Source organism: Pipistrellus hanaki (genome assembly GCF_964339955.1).
Source record: "Pipistrellus hanaki genome assembly, chromosome: 18".
Taxonomy (NCBI): Eukaryota; Metazoa; Chordata; class Mammalia; order Chiroptera; family Vespertilionidae; genus Pipistrellus; species Pipistrellus hanaki.
Genome location: NC_140520.1, coordinates 19,733,471 through 19,752,781, shown reverse-complemented (window position 1 = coordinate 19,752,781; position 19,311 = coordinate 19,733,471). Strand labels below are relative to the sequence as shown.

General features: G+C 35.4%; 1 protein-coding gene across 2 annotated transcripts in view; it reads right to left on the bottom strand.

Annotated features, from left to right (window-relative positions):
• The window catches only part of RALGPS2 (Ral GEF with PH domain and SH3 binding motif 2), a 115,772-nt gene that overhangs the window by 9,492 nt on the left and 86,969 nt on the right, over positions 1-19,311 (bottom strand). The window contains exons 9-19 of one of the 2 annotated variants that reach the window (XM_084866962.1): positions 18,015-18,152; positions 16,907-16,997; positions 13,621-13,688; positions 11,017-11,146; positions 10,122-10,273; positions 9,489-9,543; positions 6,616-6,693; positions 4,978-5,083; positions 3,268-3,360; positions 2,007-2,112; positions 135-226 (exon numbers count right to left, since the gene is read on the bottom strand). In XM_084866962.1, coding sequence (XP_084723088.1) covers positions 135-226; positions 2,007-2,112; positions 3,268-3,360; positions 4,978-5,083; positions 6,616-6,693; positions 9,489-9,543; positions 10,122-10,273; positions 11,017-11,146; positions 13,621-13,688; positions 16,907-16,997; positions 18,015-18,152 — 1,109 coding nt within the window. The remainder of the gene's footprint in view (positions 1-134; positions 227-2,006; positions 2,113-3,267; positions 3,361-4,977; positions 5,084-6,615; positions 6,694-9,488; positions 9,544-10,121; positions 10,274-11,016; positions 11,147-13,620; positions 13,689-16,906; positions 16,998-18,014; positions 18,153-19,311) is intronic. The other variant, XM_084866963.1, reaches the window with a different exon arrangement.

Here is a 19,311-nt window from a genome sequence, read left to right as displayed (position 1 = left end):
CTGATGTCAACAAGAAAAAGAATAAGAATAAAAACATATTTCCCCACTCCATTCAAAAAATTAGTCTACTTCTCTTTGGAACTCTTAAATACATGCCCGTTAGAGACTATTTGGGGATTAAGAGAAATGCTCACCTGTTGTTTGTTACTTTGGCAGGCAGCACTCAAATGCTTAAACCACAGCATTGCATTCATCCTATTGCCAGCTTGAAACTTGTATGAATTTCCTAAAATCATAAAAAACAAAGGGAAATAATAAAAGCTTAAGGACTCTGACATATAATAATTCTGCCAGCTACCAAAGCAAATAAAATAAGACTAGAGTTCTCCATTTCAGAAGTCTATTTCTCCAACACCTGATTTTCTAACAAAAACGGTTCTCTCTGCTACATTCATGTGACGTCCCTTTCGGAGAAAGTCGTGGTTTTGCTGTTTGTGAATTGGAAGAGAAGTAAATGCATCTCCCTAACTGTTCATTAGTGTAAACCACACCTAAATAAATTTGTTTGGCTTCTTTAGATTTGTACGTGTGGATGAGAGTGCAGAATGCCAGTTCTCAACACTGCTTAGATTATGTATTAGCAATGTTAACGTGAGGTTTTGACAGGTCACAGCTTCAACATCTAGTGTCTAATACTCAGACACCGACTATTTAATGTGAATAAGGATTAATTGGCTAACATCAACATCAGCTACCTTTTTAGTTTTTAGTTACATCTGTTAAAAATTATTATAGCTTTCCAGTCTATTGAGGGCTCTCAGGGAAAATATAAGAAGGCACCTTTTTCTCTTAGAAAATTAGAAATTCATCTGTATTGTGTATATTAAGTAAACCTTATTTTAAGACTGGCACATAAGGATTTTTATATGGTTCTCTGTATTACGGTAATAAACTGAGGAAAGAATGAGTTCATGTATTATACAGACTGCCTTAAGTTGAGCTTTACTCCCTTTTTTTTCATTGACCTAAGTTCTTTTTATTCCACAATTCTTACCAGCTTCTACTTTCCTTTATAACTACAGTCAATGGTCCAGGAGCCTAATCTATAATTAGACATTATACAACTTTTCTTTGAGATTTTAACATTCAAAGAAGTTTTTCACTTTCAGAAGCAATTGTTTGCCTTCGCCACATATGTAATTATTCAAATTAAAATACTGTTTTGCTGGCTGAACTGAGATGCAGACACCAGACCAATCTAAATAGAAAGCATTTCTACAATGAAGTTTGCCACAATTATTATTTTTTCTGTGTTCAACATATTTTGCTTACATTTTCACTTAAAACACTTCATAATACCCTAAAAGCACACTATCTGTTGATATGAAATACATTCTGAATAACATTGGTCAAAATATAATTGCACAGCCCATAAAGGTACTGCTGCATTCCCGCTGTGAGCCATGGGCAGAGAGAAGGCGCTTCCCGGCTGGCTTCCTGCGGTGCTTATCCACGCCAGAGGCTTCTGAGGAGGAGCCGCGGTCATGTTGGGACTGTTCTGCCTGCCACCCGAGGCAGGCCCAGCTGGCATATGATTCTACAGCCACCCTCCAACATCTCTATTATATTTTATGAGCAAAGTATTATAATTAAAATTATACTTCTTTGGAAAGTGCTTTGAGTCAAATAAGCAATTAATTTGATTGAAAGTAATGGAATCAAGATCATTTAAAGGAAAACCTCTGCCACATTTAGAACTTAAGAATAACAATTTAATTCCAGGTACAAATGAAGGCGTATTACATATATGGCAAACCACTGAGATTTTAAAGCAACAGTGAGCCATAGATTCTCAAATTCGCTCCCTCCATAAGCTTATTAAATAAGCATTTAATAAATACTGATAATTACAAATATTAACCTCATTACTATACATTATGTGACAAAAATATTTCTCAAGAAATAAAATTACACAAATCTTCCCCCAGTCAAGTATAAACCCTGTGAAACTAGGCTTTGGCATACTACAAAGTTCCCGATAAGCCCTGGTTTCTCTAAAGACTCACCTTTCTCAGAGTCAGTCAGTAGGAAGAGGTCAGGATGTTCTGGGTCATCAGCCATCATCACCATCCATCCTACCACAGACACATTCTTATTTGATGTGGATTTGAACTGAGAGACAGAAAGACAACTAGTGGTCACCTTGGTGGCTCATCCTCAGCAAAGCTGACGTGTCAGGGGGAATGTCTTCCGTTTCTCCCAGGGAGACATGAGACCTGTGACTTTGTGCTGGTCAGGTGTGCTCAGGGCCTTTTACGACTAAATTCGGCCCCCATGGAGACACTCTCCTGCCTTCCAGATCTTTCTCAGCGTCAACTCTCTGTCAACACCTAACTGTCCCACTGTCCAATCCCAAAGAGCAGGACTGTTAGTGGAACGGTAAGTTCATCTAAGTTGTTTCGTCTGTTACTGTGCTCCCTCTTCACCCCTTTCTTATAGAAACACATCTGCAGTTTAATACAGATGTTATCTTTCCTCCAATTTCTTGAGATATACTTGACTTACAACATTGTGTAAGTTTAAGATGTACAACGTAGCCCTGGCCAGTTTGGCTCAGTGGAGAGAGTATCAGCCGCGGACTGAAGGGTCCCTGGTTTGATTCCAGTCAAGGGCACATGCCCAGGTTTCGGGCTCAGTCCCCAGTGTGGGGCATGCAGGAAGCAGCAAACCAATGATTCTCTCTCATCACTGATATTTCTTTCTCTCTCTCTTCTTCTCCCTTCCTCTCTAACATCAATAAAAATATATTAAAAAAAAGATGTACAATGTAATAGGGGTATTAGTACAATGTAATAGGGGTATTCTCTTAAACCAAGTGTTATCAGACACTTCTTTATATCTATATCTATATACAGTATATATACAAAAAATATTCTTAGCATGCTTGTTACTTTTCTAGTTTTTATTTATTTATTTATTTCAGAGAGGAAAGGAGAGGGAAAGAGAGATAGAAACATCAATGATGAGAGAGAATCATTGATCGGCTACCTCCTGCACGCCCCCTACTAGGGATACAACCCAGGCATGTGCCTTTGACTGGAATGGAACCAGGACCCTTCAGTCCACAGACTGATACTCTATCCACTGAGTCAAACTGGATAGGGCACTTTTCTAGTTTTTTTTTTTCTGGGTTCTAGTTTTTTTAAAGTTACACTTTAGTAACAAAAAAAAAAAAAAGAACTGTTATGAAAGGACAGAAAATTGGATAAATCTCATTCATGAAAAGGCTGTGAAACAATGCTAACAATTTAGAGAAGGAATACTTACATGTTTTCTTTCTGTAGCTTTTAGAGATTTGGCAGTGTAGTAAAAAAGTTGTGTCCCACACAAAGCTGCCCAATATTTTGTCCAAGATGCTACCTGGAGAGGACAAACACATGAACACACGACGCCACTTCAGCCCTCTCAAGCCTAACCTTAGAGCACAACTCCTGAAATCGTTAACTCAAGCACTCCTCTCACTTCCACTTACTATACTGCACTAGTACTTGCCTTCAGATAATTACCCATCTCATCAAGAATCCTATCGCTTTTTCATATTGTCTAGTATCTTCACGGCCTCCCCATCTCATGTCCCCCTTCTCCTTTCTTCATGTTCTGTCTGTATTACACGGTTCTGCACTATACCCATCCCCTTCCGAATTCTTCCATCTCGCTGCATGCTCCTGACATAACCCTGACCCTAATTAATCTAACCATCTTTTCTTCTCCAGCGATCCTTTCTTCATACATCACCCATCTCACCAGGCCCATGCTTCAAATACTATGCATATGCTAAAGACTCCCAAATCTCCATCGCCGGCCATCACCTCCTCTGCTCCCCTTCTGAATTGTGCTTTTTGAAGAGCCAAAGTGACATCCCCACTTGCAGCCCCAGCCGCTCTGACTTCATCTCTTCCACCAACTGCCCAGTCATCGCTTCAACTCCACAAGCCACCTTGTCTCCTCAACGCGAGGTCTTCACGTGGCTAACTCACCCTCCTCAGTCAGACCTCGGTTCAAATGCCTCCTCTAGTGACAAGTCATCACTGTCTGTCTCCTCTCCTCACTTTAAGGGCTATTTCTCCCCAGTGGAACGCCATCTCCCTGAGGCAGGCGCTTGTTCACTGCTCTATTCCTGGCATCTGGCACACGTTAGGTGTGGTGAACCTCAGTTGCTGTGCTGTTCTTAGTTTGCTAGCTAGCTGGTCTAGTGTAGCTTCTGGATTATAATATAAGCAGCAAAAATCAGATCCCTTAGGTGTAAGAAGCCCTCCCTCTTCATCTTCAAAAACTTTCAGTGCAGATAGACATCAAAGTTTATTCCAAACTAGATATACTATTATTTGAGAAAAGAAAATAAATCTTTCTTTTATCATCAAACTACTGTGCTGCTGTTGGGGAAAAACTTCTTCTGAGTTACATGTGAAAATCTTTGTTTCACCAAACTTTTTTTTTTTTTTTTTAACATAATTATGGTTTGGAGGACATTTAATATCTGGGTTCTATTTCATGTGGGGAAAAAACCTGCATTATTGATTTCAACAACTTAGAACCAGCAACAACAACAACAAAAAAATGATTGAATTCTATTTGAGGGTTAACTTTCTTTTTTCTATTTTCCTGAACTTATTACTAAAATACTTCTGTACAGTATGTACTTCAAGGTTCTCTGAGAAACAGTTTTGAACAAGAACTATATTAGAGGGCAGAGAAGTACAGGCATGCTTTAAGCTCCCTACATGTAGGATCCAATTAAAATCTAAATTAAGAAACATGGGGGGTGGGGTGAGATCGGGATGGTCAGGGGGGAGGCAGGGGACATCTGTAAGACTTTAAATGATAAAGATAAATAAAAAAAACATGGAGAGGCAAATGTGTACCTGATATCACTTCAAGTGTACTATATATGTGATTTTATTTCAATTGTCTTCATATTTCTTAGGGTCCTGTACATTTATATATTTTTAGAAGTGTGAAAATATGATAAAGTCTTACTGTAGGCTTTTTGCCTTCCTTTAACAAAGTTTTTCTCTTGAGAACACCTTGAATAGTAACAGCTCCTGGATATAAATGTACTGCCAAATCTTCTGATTCTGCAGAACTATAATATTGAAACAAAGAAAAAACAGGTAAGAGCTTTTATGTATGGTAGTTATCAAATAGGTACTTAAATGAAAGTAATTATTCTTTATTTCAAAATGTTGTTACTTTATTCAGAATGAGAAGACACTGACAATTATAAAAGTTTATTGATCTGAAATTTATAAGCTATTACATAAGTTAATCTGGAAGTTACTCAAGTCAGCAGATGGTTAAAAACACACACTTTATTACATATTTGAACAAGTATAATTTAGAAAGAATAGGGTAATTTAATTTAGTAACGATTAAATACATTTAAGACTTTGCTTCTTCTTAACATAACACACTGCATCACTGCTGTAAACTTTCCCCCTTAGAAACCTAAAGTCCTGGTAGGAAAGATGAGGATTCTATTTGCTGAAAGTATTTAAGCATGTAAAACTCAAAAATAATAAAAGCTCAAAAAAAAAAAAAAGGAAAACACACACACACATTTAATTCTAAATAGTTAAAAGTAGTAAAAAGCAACAGGAACATGTTTTTAAATTGGCTTTCTGCAATCAATTTTAATTACATTTAAATGTTTCCAATGCATAAGTATTTGATTATAACCTACTCCCAAACCCAAGATTTCCTTTCCATATATCTTAAGAAAACCATTAAAAATAACCACACATTTAAGTATGCCTCCCCAACTGGCTTAAGTTCCTATAGTATTTAAAACAAGAGTAATTTCCATAGCAAAAATCTGTCATCCCCTGAGAGCTGATTTGAGTGGCATAATTCCTGTAACAGTGATGAAAACTAAAGTTTGCCAATTTATCCCTTTATGATTATTTAGGTGTCTTCAAAGTGACTTAAACCCTAAAACCATCAGAAATTTCAGGCTAGAGCTATTTATATTCAAGGAGATATACAAGAGGAGATTAGACACCATCAAAATGACACAGGTTCACTTCTAAAGTTGGCTATTTTGTTGTATTATCAATTTGTTGATTAGCACTAACCTATAAACCCGAATCAATGTGCATTACTCTTACTTTCTTCTGCAGCTAATACAGGGCAGAAAGAGGTCTCAGTTTAACTTGATGAACAATGGAATGAACATGCATTTAAATACACAAGTATTATTTAATGAGACAGACTGGTCTAAATTGCAGTTTATAAAAAACAAGTTCTTTCACAAGGCAAATCTGATCAGCAAAGTAAATTCTTTGATTCTAGCCTTTGAATAGGCTGCAAGTTGATTTTTGTATTGTGCATCCAATAACTTAACAGCATGAGAAAGACCTGTGCACTTAAAAAGCTACCAACTTGGAATTATTTTAAAAATGTGACACAGAGATGCAAGTTTTAGCAATTAACTGTGGATCAGAAAGAATAATTCAAATTAATATCTAGATTAAATCTTGGAAAGTTTCCTAGGCATTTTTTTCAGTCTTTGAATCAGTTAGTTGAGAAAGAACAGAAATGATGTGAGACCACGCCCATGTAAGCCAATCACCAACACCAGAGGGAGTTCTGTGGCCCCTGAGTGCAGGGGAAGTGTACCTGCTGGCCTTCATGTGGCTTCGATAGCCATTTCGTGCCCCTCGTGTCACCGGGCCGAGAGAATGGTACAATCTGTTCCTGTTGGATTCCATTATAAATTGTATATATTACATACACTTTAATTCACACAAACATCATCAGTACCTAGAACAGCATAATAATTTTTGTGTAATAAAGCTTTCTACATCTTACAAAAGGTTAGTCTGTGATCGTTTCTGATCCTTTTAAAAGCATGCAGCATAGATTTAAAAAACTTGTTTTTTTTACTATTGATGCTAGAATATAGCTGCTTAGAAAACATCATACATTCATATATACATTCACTTTCACAAATCTGCTAAAATAATTAAAAGAGCAATTTATAACCAGGTACTATCAAAACCTGAAAAATACTTCAAAAATACTTTTGTTTCTATTTTAGCGCTTGGATTCAAGTTTAAATATGACACCTGGGTTCATATAAATAATTCATTTTTATTATATGTCCCTATGAAGACACCTAAACGCAATGTGGCCAGTAAACTTAAAAAATTAATGCTGCCCAAACACCTTATTTTCCTTCCTACCCTTTTTATTAAATCCAAGAAAACTAAGAAATCCAAGAAAACCTAAGAGACATACACTGAGTAATAAATAAAGGCATTGTTTTCCTTCCATGTCAACTTAAACAAATGACAAAGCCAGTAAGAGATAACAATGGTACGAATTAATATTTACCCAAAATGACGTGTAATGCTTAACAAAATAAAATAAACACACACATAGACACTGACACTTCTTTGCCTGGGAAAAGCCAAAAGTTGATAAATGATATTTAAAACAAAAAGCATTATTTTAGCAACTGGAGCAACAACCTATTTGATGTCTGTCTAGGAAGTAAGAACAGAAAATGGCATGTTTTATATTCAGAGTACTACTTTTAGTTCATTATCTATAGGTAGTATTTTAAATCTTAGTTCTTTATTTCTTTATTATTATTTCATGTCTGAGTCTTGCTAGGCAGCTTTAATTTGCTCTCAAAATGTTTCAAGAGCCACTGATTTAAACTTGGCATTATTATAGATTTTTTTTTTTTTTTTTTTTTTTTAAGCTGCAAATGTCTGCAAAGCAAAGCATTTGTCATAAAAAAAGAATTGAGATGTGAAGGTAACACCATTAAATGCTGTCTTTGAAAATAACTCGCAGGGATGAGAACAGGTTATCCACACCACTCTGGTTATTCACAGATATCTCAAGCAATCTGAGAAACAATTTTGTTCATCAATATTTTTTATCTAAAGATTACAACACACTCTATAACCAATAGGATGGTATTATGCTCTTTCAAGAGGGAAAGAACTAAGACAATTTGTATAGACATCATGTGCTGGAGGCAACTCTTGTGTTTTTCCCATTTCAGGCAAACCCAAATAAAGAAATTGAAAGTAAAAGTTGGAAAAAAAAAATAATATGCAAAAACAAATTGCTAAGAATCCCCCCAAAACAAAAAGAACAAAACTTGGGAATACTGATAGTTTAGAAAGGCTTAGGAATACTTTAAAATATTGGGTTTCCAAGTAAAATTTTAATCACATAATGGTGAGAATTCTTTGTAAAGTGTCATTGAGAATGAGGTTATAATTTTCCAATTAAACACAACAAAATTGAAATGTAGTGTAGTTTAATTTTAAGGAGGAATTTAGTATAATTGTTTTCTATTAAAAGTGACTGACATGAAGTTAGATAACTAAATATTTCAATTCCAACAATTTTAACATGACATTCAAAATTCAATTTAAATGACACTTCTGCTTAGAAACATAGCTTGCTTAGTATATACAATAAAGAACAACTACTTTGGTCAAGAGTCAAGTGTCGTATAAGTATGAAAATGGCAGAAATGAAATAGAGACAACATAAAAGCTCCAATGAACACTTAGTATAAACATGTATTTGCACTGTTCGGCTACATTTTTAAGGCCATCTTATTTGGAAGTTCAATATAACATGACATTTGCTGCAGGCCAATGGCAGCTTTTATAGTTTAAAGCAAAAGGAAAGGAGAATGCATGCACAGTATCTACTACTACACATATAAAAGCCTAGGTGACCTTTACGACCGTTATGACTGGTTGACCAGTTGCTATGACTATGACGCGCATTCTCAACGCAGGAGCTGCCCCCTGGTGGTCAGTGTGCTTCCACAGGGGGAGCCTCTCTGGCTGCCTGCCGCTTCAGCACTGCTATCTCCTATCTCCCTTGACTGACGGTTTCGGCCCAATCCCAAAACCGCCAATAGGACATCCCCTGAGGGATCCCGGATTGCAAGAGGGTGGAGGCCAAGCTGAGGGACCCCACCCGTGCAGGAATCCGTGCACTAGGCTTCTGGTTTCAGTATAAATCTGTGGCCTCTGTGCAAACTAAGTGACAATTTAAATTCAAACTTTAGACTGCTTTGTTTACAGTATAATTTAAAATTTACTAAGTCATTTTGCCCTTGACAAAGCAGCAGAGAAGGAAGTTGATCATTCTACTTAATGTTTAAATTACTTAAATCAATCAGGATTTTAGGAAATAATTTTACTTTTCAACACATAAGTAGATACATTGACCATGATTAATTTTTTAAATTGTATTTTTAAATGTGCTAAAATTTATATACATGTGTTAAGCCACCAAATAAAAATGTATTTACTAGGTAAGACTCAATTCCAGACTTGAATATCAACTTCTAATTTCTGCCACCAGCAGGAAGTTCAAACAGTCCCTTAGAGCTATGTAATAAATATTACCTCTTAAGTATCATACAGTCATAGGTGAATTATATTATTCATATACTTTCAGACAGACCAAAAACCAAACCTCAGAACAGCTCAAATGGACAATTTTCTTACCTTTCAAAAGCAGGCCATGAGGTCTCTTCACTTAGTTCAGAACCATCACTGCTACCTAAAATTACAAGTTATTCTATTTTTTAAACATCAGAATTTCAGTTTGTGTTTTTTAATTTTAGAAATCGTTCCTATAGCTGTGCTTATAAAATGAGAATCATGTTATTTGTGGGTAAACATCCACATATTCATTCTTCATTCTAATATCATTGCTGCTAAATTTATTTTACAATGTATTGGAATACAGTTGACAAGAAAATAAATGAACATAAAACATTTTTGCATGTCTACTTATAGCTCAAATTCATTGTTAGTAAACAAATTTCTTGTATGATCAGAAAATGCATATAAGTATATTTTTCCTTACTAGCTCTGCCATAATTTAAGACCAATATAATTATGATGACCTCCCGGTGCATGGGACGCCGCTTAACCAACTGAGCCCCACTAGCCAGGGCATCACCACGAATTGTTAACTTCAATACTACTAGTAAGGTGAGTCTAGGTCTAATTACTACTTTGCTTTCATCCAATTTTCTGTATTTGGAGTAGAGATAATGGCATTTTCCCAGCTGAGTTTGGTTAAACACCACATTTTAAAAGTAAGCTGGAACCCTCCGGAGAAATATTTCTCACCTATTGATATTCCACTAGACAGAGTAGAGCTTTCGGCTTGGCCTCGAGATGGTGCGTGGGGCTCCATGACACTATCGTCTAACAGATGCGTTGGCCCTGCATTGGGGAATGTCGCGCTCTTAAACTCTGCTGTGTTCATTTTATGAATGAAACTGGGAAGAAAGAAAAATATTTCGTTACTATTACTAATTCAGGATATAGAAGATACTCCTATAGAGAGATCTAGGAAATACTAGTAAAAGATTTACCCACTATCCTGAACTTCTGAACTCTCATAACTAATGAACACACAGATTTTATTTATTTGAAGGTCTCAAACTAGGAGTACAGTTAAGTATTTAGGAAACAAGGCCATATCTACTTATGGAATAGAGAATGCTTTAAGTCTTCAGTGTATTAAAAAATTGTTTTCACGCTCACTTTTGAAAAATAGCTATTATATTTTCACAAAAATCATGGCAAAGGTGAGCCATAGGCCCCATTTTGAAAAACAAAAACAAAAACAAAAAACGATCTTGCAAAGCTCAAGAAATTAAACACAAAATCATTTCCCACTGTTTATATTTAGGAATGAAAAGAACAATTTATATAAATCCTAATTTATGGTGATAAGCATTAATTGTCTCGATACAAAGAAAGATTACAATTTAAAAGTAAAACAGTATAGTGCTTTCCTGATTTCATTTATGATGATGCTCTCTGATACTCATTTATCTCCCCAAAATGTGAAGGCACTGTTGGGAAAAGTTCATTTCCAAATTAAGGTAAAGGAAGAAAAAATGCTTTTAGTCAAAAGTATACAAAAAATTATTAGGACACTATTTTCAAAATAAACAGAAAGTAAGTCAACTGAAAATGATTTAAAAATTGGAAAGAGAAAATGAGAAATGCTGACTTATAGCCCAGGCTATGGCACTTCCTGTGTCCGTGAGGAATCAGGTTCCGAGGGGATGGCAGTGTGTGTGGTAACAGGGCTCCTTCAGCTGCCACGCTTCTCCCGCTCTGTGGGGATCCCACTTCAGGACCTACGGGGTCAACGTAAAAATATAAAATGCGGTTTAACTTTTAAGGTATGTTAATTCCACTTAACTAACCGAACGTGAAAAACAGTCTTTTCTAAGTCTTAAGACACAAAACCCACTGATTCCCAGCTCTCTAATGTGCACTAGGTAGGCAGTATAACTATTTCCTCGTTACAGAGGCAGAAGCAGACTTGAAAGGGCTGGGCTCGGGGTCTCCCACCACAGATGACGCCTGGACCGAGCACCCGGGTCTCCCAGCCCCAGCTCCCAGCTCTGCTGTTCAGTGTTACAGGCAGCTTCTGTTCTCTTACTCCCAGCTTCCTTTTAGGAAGATAAAAAATCGAACTCCAAAGTACACAGATTTGCAAAGAATGACTGTAAGAAAAGCAAACTTAAGAGATTTAGATAGAAATGTTTTCCTTTGCCAGGAATCCTCTCCCCACTGAATACAGCCATGGCTTGTTCTCTCGCTTCCTTCATACATTATTAGATGGCTCTTCAAATGTTTTTTACAACATACGGTAATATGAAGGTTATTACCAAGGTCTGCGTTTGGAAATTTTAAAAAGGCACTTATCAATTATTTGTTAAATAATGAGTAGTCTTCAATTTTATATATTTTTTAATATGTGTGGTATATATGTAATACCTTCATTATAATGCAATAGGTAAATTAAGGACTATATTTTAAAATATTTTAATACTATTGGGTCGGCAACTAAGTAATTGCGGGTTTCACACATATATATGGCTTCAGTTGAATTTTTAGGTTTGCAGACGTAGTACAAATGTAAAACACATTTTGTATTTGATAGTTGGCTATTCAGCTGTTAATCAGTAAAAAAAGTTTTTTGATCTGTTTTGTAGTTTTTGTTTGGCGTTCGTTGAAAAATGGAAAATCAAAAGGAACATTTTCGTCATATTTTGCTTTTTTATTTCCGCAAAGGGAAAAACGCATCGCAAGCTCATAAAAAGTTATGTGCTGTTTATGGTGACGAAGCCTTAAAAGAACGGCAGTGTCAAAATTGGTTTGCCAAATTTCGTTCTGGTGATTTTTCACTCAAAGATGAAAGACGCTCTGGTCGTCCAGTTGAAGTTGATGACGCCCTAATCAAAGCAATAATCAATTCGGACTGTCACAGTACAACACGTGAGATTGCAGAGAAGCTTCATGTATCACATACATGCATTGAAAATCACTTAAAACAACTTGGCTATGTTCAAAAACTCGATACATGGGTTCCTCACGAACTGAAAGAATCACAGTTAACGCAATGCATTAGCAGCTGCGATTTGCTAAAGAAACGTAATGAAAATGATCCATTTTTAAAACGACTGATAACTGGCAATGAAAAATGGGTTGTTTACAACAATATCAAGTGGAAAAGATCATGGAGCAGGCCAGGTGAACCAACTCAAACAACATCAAAAGCTGATATTCATCAAAAGAAGGTTTTGTTATCAGTTTGGTGGGATTACAAAGGAATTGTCTACTTTGAACTCTTACCACCCAACCGAACGATCAATTCTGATGTCTACATTGAACAACTAACGAAATTAAACAATGCAGTTGAAGAAAAGCGGCCCGAATTGACAAATCGAAAAGGTGTTGTATTCCATCATGACAATGCAAGGCCACACACATCTTTGGTCACTCGGCAAAAATTAATGGAGCTTGGTTGGGATGTTTTGCCACATCCACCATATAGTCCTGACCTTGCACCATCTGATTACTTTTTGTTTCGATCTTTACAAAACTCCTTGAATGGTAAAAATTTCAATAATGATGATGATGTCAAATCGTACCTGATTCAGTTTTTTGCTAATAAAAACCAGAAGTTTTTTGAACGTGGGATTATGATGCTGCCTGAAAGATGGCAAAAGGTCATTGATCAAAATGGGCAATACATTACAGAATAAAGTTATTTAGTTCCATGAAAAAATTGTCTTTGATTTTTTTAAAAATCCGCAATTACTTAGCTGCCGACCCAATACTTGACCCAGTATTAAAGTAAAACTTAAAAAAAATTAGCTCAATAAAATTGACTTCTTTAATTATTTGAGACAGAATTTTCCATTTGACCACAGAAATTTCTAATGTAGTCTAGCACAATGTATTCTTAAAAAAAAAAAAAAAAAAAAAAGGAATATTTATAAACATTTACCTGTTATTTTCTGTCTGTGGTATCTATCTTCCTTAATTAGAATATCTTTTTTCCCTTTTTTAAATTAAATTTATTGGGGTAACATTGGTTAATATGACAGAATATCTTTTTTTACATTACTGACAAACTACAAGTAACAACTTTTTGATTAAAAACCAAAAAAGCCCAAGCAGCAAAAAACATATATTTTAATACTAAAAGTAAATGTTGCATGCAGTATAAAATGTGCTAAGTATTTACTTACTTTGCAGCATTTTCCTTGCCATTAGGGTGCCCGATTAATTATGGTAATGAGAAAAAAACTGCACTAACCTACTAAGTCTTCCCTAGAGGCAGCCGAGCGTGGTGTGCTGGTCCCCGGTTCTATCTTTAACGAGAGCCTGAATTCCAAAAAGAAACAGAGCACATAAAATCACTAACATCTGACAAAATATTAAAATCATGTATTTCCTACAAATGAACTAAAACATTTTAATGAAAGAATCTCAGCTACATAATTTTCTTTGAATGCAAACTTGAATAGTTAAGTCTCCTATCTCTTCCATACTAAGCTCATTTTATGGTAATTCTAGGAAATATTAGAAAGGGGGATAAACATTAAAAAGTCACATTTAAAATCAGAAAAAAAAATCTCCCCAAACTACCCCAACATTGCCAAACAATTCATCATTTTTAGAGATATTTGATGAATGACTAAAAGGTGGTTTAAACAGGAAGTTATATTGATACCTAATAATTCAGGAACTTTCACTTATATTATTAAACATATTATGTAAATTCATCCTAGAATCTTTACTAGATGGGCTAATGGCCTCTGTAGCACTGGACGTTTGAAAAACACCTTATTTAAAACTCGCCATACAAAAAAACCAACCAACTCAACTTATCAAAAGATAGGCCTATACAAATAAAAAAGGTTGCTTGCAAAATTCCTGGTAAATCCCTGCCCTAAGTCACAGTTTATTAGTTGGTACTTAACTTCCATTTAGGATCACAGACATAGTTTTGAATTCCACAGCAAAAAGAGATTATGATTCATATCAATGGAAACTATTTCATGAAATAGGATACTAAAGCTATTGTGGAAAATTCTTTGGTGTAGTCCGCAAAGCCTATTATTATTAAGCATTAGCCTGAAAATTAATGAAGCCATTTTATTTTTAGCATTCTGTCAACGGATTTATGAAATTACATAATACAAGTGACATTCATTATGATAAATCTATTATAGGTCTTTAACTCATCACTTCTTTGGTAACCTAAGAGGGGATTACATACAATTATATTCCAATTATTGGACAGTATTAAATGCATGTGTTGAATATGATTAGCCAGAACTCTCTGTTTTTCTTTTAACAGAGCAGTTTAATCACTTGGGTTGCAGATATACTCAACTCATTTTAGTTATCGAGCACCTGCTTTGTGTTGGGCACTTTGGCCTCGTGGGGTATAGTATTATAAGAGGCCAGGGCATACACGGTGGCCCTGCCCTCCTGAAGGTCATCGTCCAGTACGTGTAAGACAAAGAAGTAAACAAAGTAACTACATTTCCTGACACGGAGCAAAGGGGAAGAAACAGTAAGGAAGCTATGGGTGAATCACAGGGCTACGGAGGCAGCAGCGCATCACCGACAGCAGCACAGGAGGTGGAGCATCGAAAAATGCAGCAGTGAAGGCTGGCCAGTGTCAGGGCCTTTATCATCATCAAAAATACCGTGAGATACCAGGGATGCTGAGTCAATGAAAAAAAGTATGTTCAGTATTAAAATGAAAGAACTTCTATAGAATTTCATCCTGATTAAATCCTATGCATGTAATTTGTAATATCCACCCTGACTGCCTATATAGATGAAGTTGCCCAAAACAGAGACATTTGAATAAATAAAATGTCATTTTTACTTAAATCTCTTTCATCAGAAAGATACATCTCCCCCCCCCCCCTGCCCCCAATTACTTTAATGGCTCCTATCTTAAAATGCTCTGATTTTCAACATATTTAATTAGTATGCTCATGCAATACAACTGCAGCTTTAGAAAAACAATCTATCTTCTTTAGTTTCCCATCTGATGTCCCAACACCATCAAGTGGCTTGGAATCCTGCAGCAAACTCAGTGTTTGATCATTCACTCCCTAAACACCTTTCCTTACCCTTCAACACGGAGCTAATTCCTGCTCGAATTCAGCCTCATGTGGCACTGTCTCCTAAAGCTGTTCAGGGTTCTCTTCCCTTGTCCCACAAAAAGCTGAGTCAGGTCCTCCCTTATACATGCTCCCATAATATGCCGGGTATATCTCTATTACAATTCTGTTGGAACTGTTTTGTAACCATCTATTTTGTGAATGTGTTTTGCATTAGACTGAGCCTCTTAAGCATTTTTCAGAAATTTCAGCCTTTTACTGGTATTAATTGTATTCTGCAAAAATTCTTTAAAAATTATTGAAGTTATAGAAACAAGGAAGTTGTTCGTTACTATCAAATGAGATAAAAATATTTTTATGTAATACATTAATATTGAAAAGTAACCTACTCTTTCAATTTGATAAAATTTTAAAGACCTCTGATTGGAAAAAATATTGGAGGAAGACACAAAGTTAACTTTAAACTTTGGAACAACTGGCATAATAAAGCTGAACACAAACATTTTTTAAAATTAACAAATGAAGCAAAAGACCCCCGCACAGAATTCTAAAGGGAAATAAGTTCTTTACTCTCTCATATTTAGAAAAAACATGGCAGCTGTGATGTATAGCATACCACTGAGAAATACCAAGGGCTAATTCCAAATTCCCTCATACCTTGGTCAGTATTATAGATGATAATGAGAAGGAAATGAACACTATTTTAATAATGACTTTTAAAATCTTTAATAAAGGACTTGCTCTAAAATAAAGGGTAAGTATGGTGCTATATATAACTATATATCCAAACCAAAGGCAAGATGTTCAATGTTTTCTCAAACCACAAAAACAATTCCAAATAAGTTCAAAGATGTGCTAAAAATCACCATTAAAAAAAGAGTAACTTTTCTATTTGTAGATGGTTTCATTAATTTTCCAATCTATTAAAAGGTAAATTTCCATAAAGATTCTTAATGCTTAAATATAGAAAGAAGGCATTTAAACTAGGATTACCAAACATAACTATTAACAATCTGAGAAAGATGAAATACTTTTTAATAAAAGAATAAATGAGCCCTGGCCAGTGTGGTTCAGTGGGTAGGCATCATCCCATGCACTGAAAAGTTGCAGGTTCAATTCCAGGTCAAGGCACATGCCCAGGTTGCAGGTTTGATCTCTAGTAGGGGGTATGCAGGAGGCAGCCAATTGATGCTTCATTCTCACATTGATGTTCCCCTCTCTCTCTCTCTCTCTCTAAAAATCAATTAAAAATCTTAAAGAAAAAAACAGATGAAATATTTGTGCACTGACTCAATCATGTAAAGTGATTAAAAGAGATACATGTAAATACCTTTACCACTGCAAATATATGGCTGGATTAGGCATTTCGTGATATGATGGAAGACTTAGATGTTTAAATACATTGGGATGAGCAGAAGGAGGACAGTTATACAAACCACTTTTGAAGATCCAACCTACTTGTAATTATCATCTTCCACAAACTTTTGTAGTTCTTCTATATACTGAACAGAGTTCAGATATTTTTGGACGTGAGGCAACATGGGGATATCTAGGTAAAATGAGGAAGTAATTAAACATCTGACAAAGTACATCTCAAGCACAGTTTTAAAAGTTAAGTTGAGAAAATGATAGTATTTAAAGGTGAATTAAGGCCACCTGGCCCCAAATTTAAATTAATTATAGAAGGACATTATTGAGGAAAATCTTATTTAAAATAAGAATGTAAGTTGAATAGATTAAAAAAAAAAAAACACGACAAAACCCAAACAGCCCCATTTACAAAGTCCATCATATTTGAGAAATTTCTTAGAAAAAAAAAAAATCAGACTTCATTGTGACTTATATTGAAATCTTATCTAAAGGCAAGATGCAAGGCAGTTTTGTTTTCTTTTAAAGAAGCCTGGCTCCCATTTGTAAATGTAGTTTTTCCTCTCCTAGTTAAAAATTTCAAACATTAATTTCACATTATAATTTGATATGTTTAAAAAAAATGAGAAAAGGACAAGAGATTGTTCGATTTAACTTTCAGTAAGATTCACCCCCACACTCCAACTTTTAAGAAGTTTTTGAGGTTTTCTTAAAAGTATAGACATAGTAATGTTAGCTTTAAGACAAATTTATTTTAAAGTAATTAGATAGTATAAACTCACTGTTTTATAATACCATGAAAATTATGTCAGTAGCCTATATTTAACTAATTCCCTATCAAATGAAAAGAATCCTAACATTTAAAAACTATTAAAAAACACACACCTTTTGTAATCATCTGGGCTTGCATAAGCTGTTTCTATACATGTGTTTCCACAAAGTAGAACTTAGAAAAAAATTGGTTATTTACTCAATATCAGACTCAAGAAACTTAAAATTTTAACTAGAAATACTTCAATGTCTTAAAAGCGAGATCTTAAACTGGATGCTAAATATTAAACAGTGAAATGAAACAGTCACTGTCATCCTTTATGTTAAGATGTTTTCTGCTCCGTGAAAAGTGGCCTTCACTGTGTGTAAATGAATCAATCAGCAGAATCACAACATAATGGCTTAGTATCATCCCTCAGAAACTTACCATATTCACAAGACTGCTGTAAATCAGAAATTATTCGAAGAATGTTATTCATCAAATTTGATCTCTGCTCACTTTCTAGAATGCTGCCAGTTGACGGGTATGCTGAATCAATGTAAGTTAAGTCTGACAAATAGATACCTGAAATGAAATTAGATAAATGAGTTTTCCTACTTGTAGCTTGGAAGAGTATGGCAAAGTGAAGGGGAAAAAAGCTAGCTTATAGCTTTTTCAGTTTATATCTATATCATCTATATCTATCTATCTATCTATGGCTAATATGCAAAGTGTCCCCTTGGGAGACCAGTTCCATCGTTTGCTATGACATACACTGATCACCAGGGGGTGGCGTGAAATGAAGGAAGGCCCTGGCTGGCAGTTGGAAGGCCCCAATCAGTCCTGATCACCAGCCAGGCCTAAGGGCCCTACCCATGCATGAATTTTGTGCACTGGGCCTCTAGTATACCATATTTAGAATGTAGCATTATGAATACACTGCAGCTTTATAAAACATGGCCACCAAGGTCTACATTTCCATGGTGTTGGGGCCAAACATGGAAATACAGGGTAGGACAAAAGTAGGTTTACAGTTGTTCATAATACAATAATTAACAAATAATAATACAAGAGTAAACTCTGTGTTTCACATACTCACAACTATAAATCTACTTTTGCTCCACCCTGTAATTTTTTTTTTTTTTTGTAGAAGTCTTCTTCTGATACTATCTTAAAGTATGGATTTAAAAAAATTCTCACCCAAGGACATGCTGAGTGAGAGAGAAAGCAAGCTTTTTAGCAATATCAATCAGTGGTCTTCTGCATGTGCCCCAACTGGGGATCCAACCCCAAACCCAGGTATGTGCCCTAATTGGGAATAGAACCGACCACCTTTTGGTGCATGGAATGCTGCTGCAACCAACCAACCGAACCATCTGGGCAGGGCTCGCTGGTTTGGTTTTTAAAGCTTTATAAATTCATACTTCCATGACAGTATGTAAGTTCCCACTGATCTACACTTGATATTATCAGCTCCTTAATTTTTGCCAATCTTGTGAGTGTAAAATATCAGTTTTAATTTTCATTTCCTAGATTAATAATGAGTTAAATGTTTATATTTCTTTGACATGTCTTTTGTCTATTCCTCCCCTCTGAGTTGTTTTTTTCTTATTGATTTCTAAGATCTTAATATATTGTAGAAATGAACCCCCTTAACAGTTCAATTTTATCCAGTTACTCTTTAACCTACTATCTAATCTGAAGTCAATATTTATCTCTCTCTGCTGGAACTTATAATGACAAA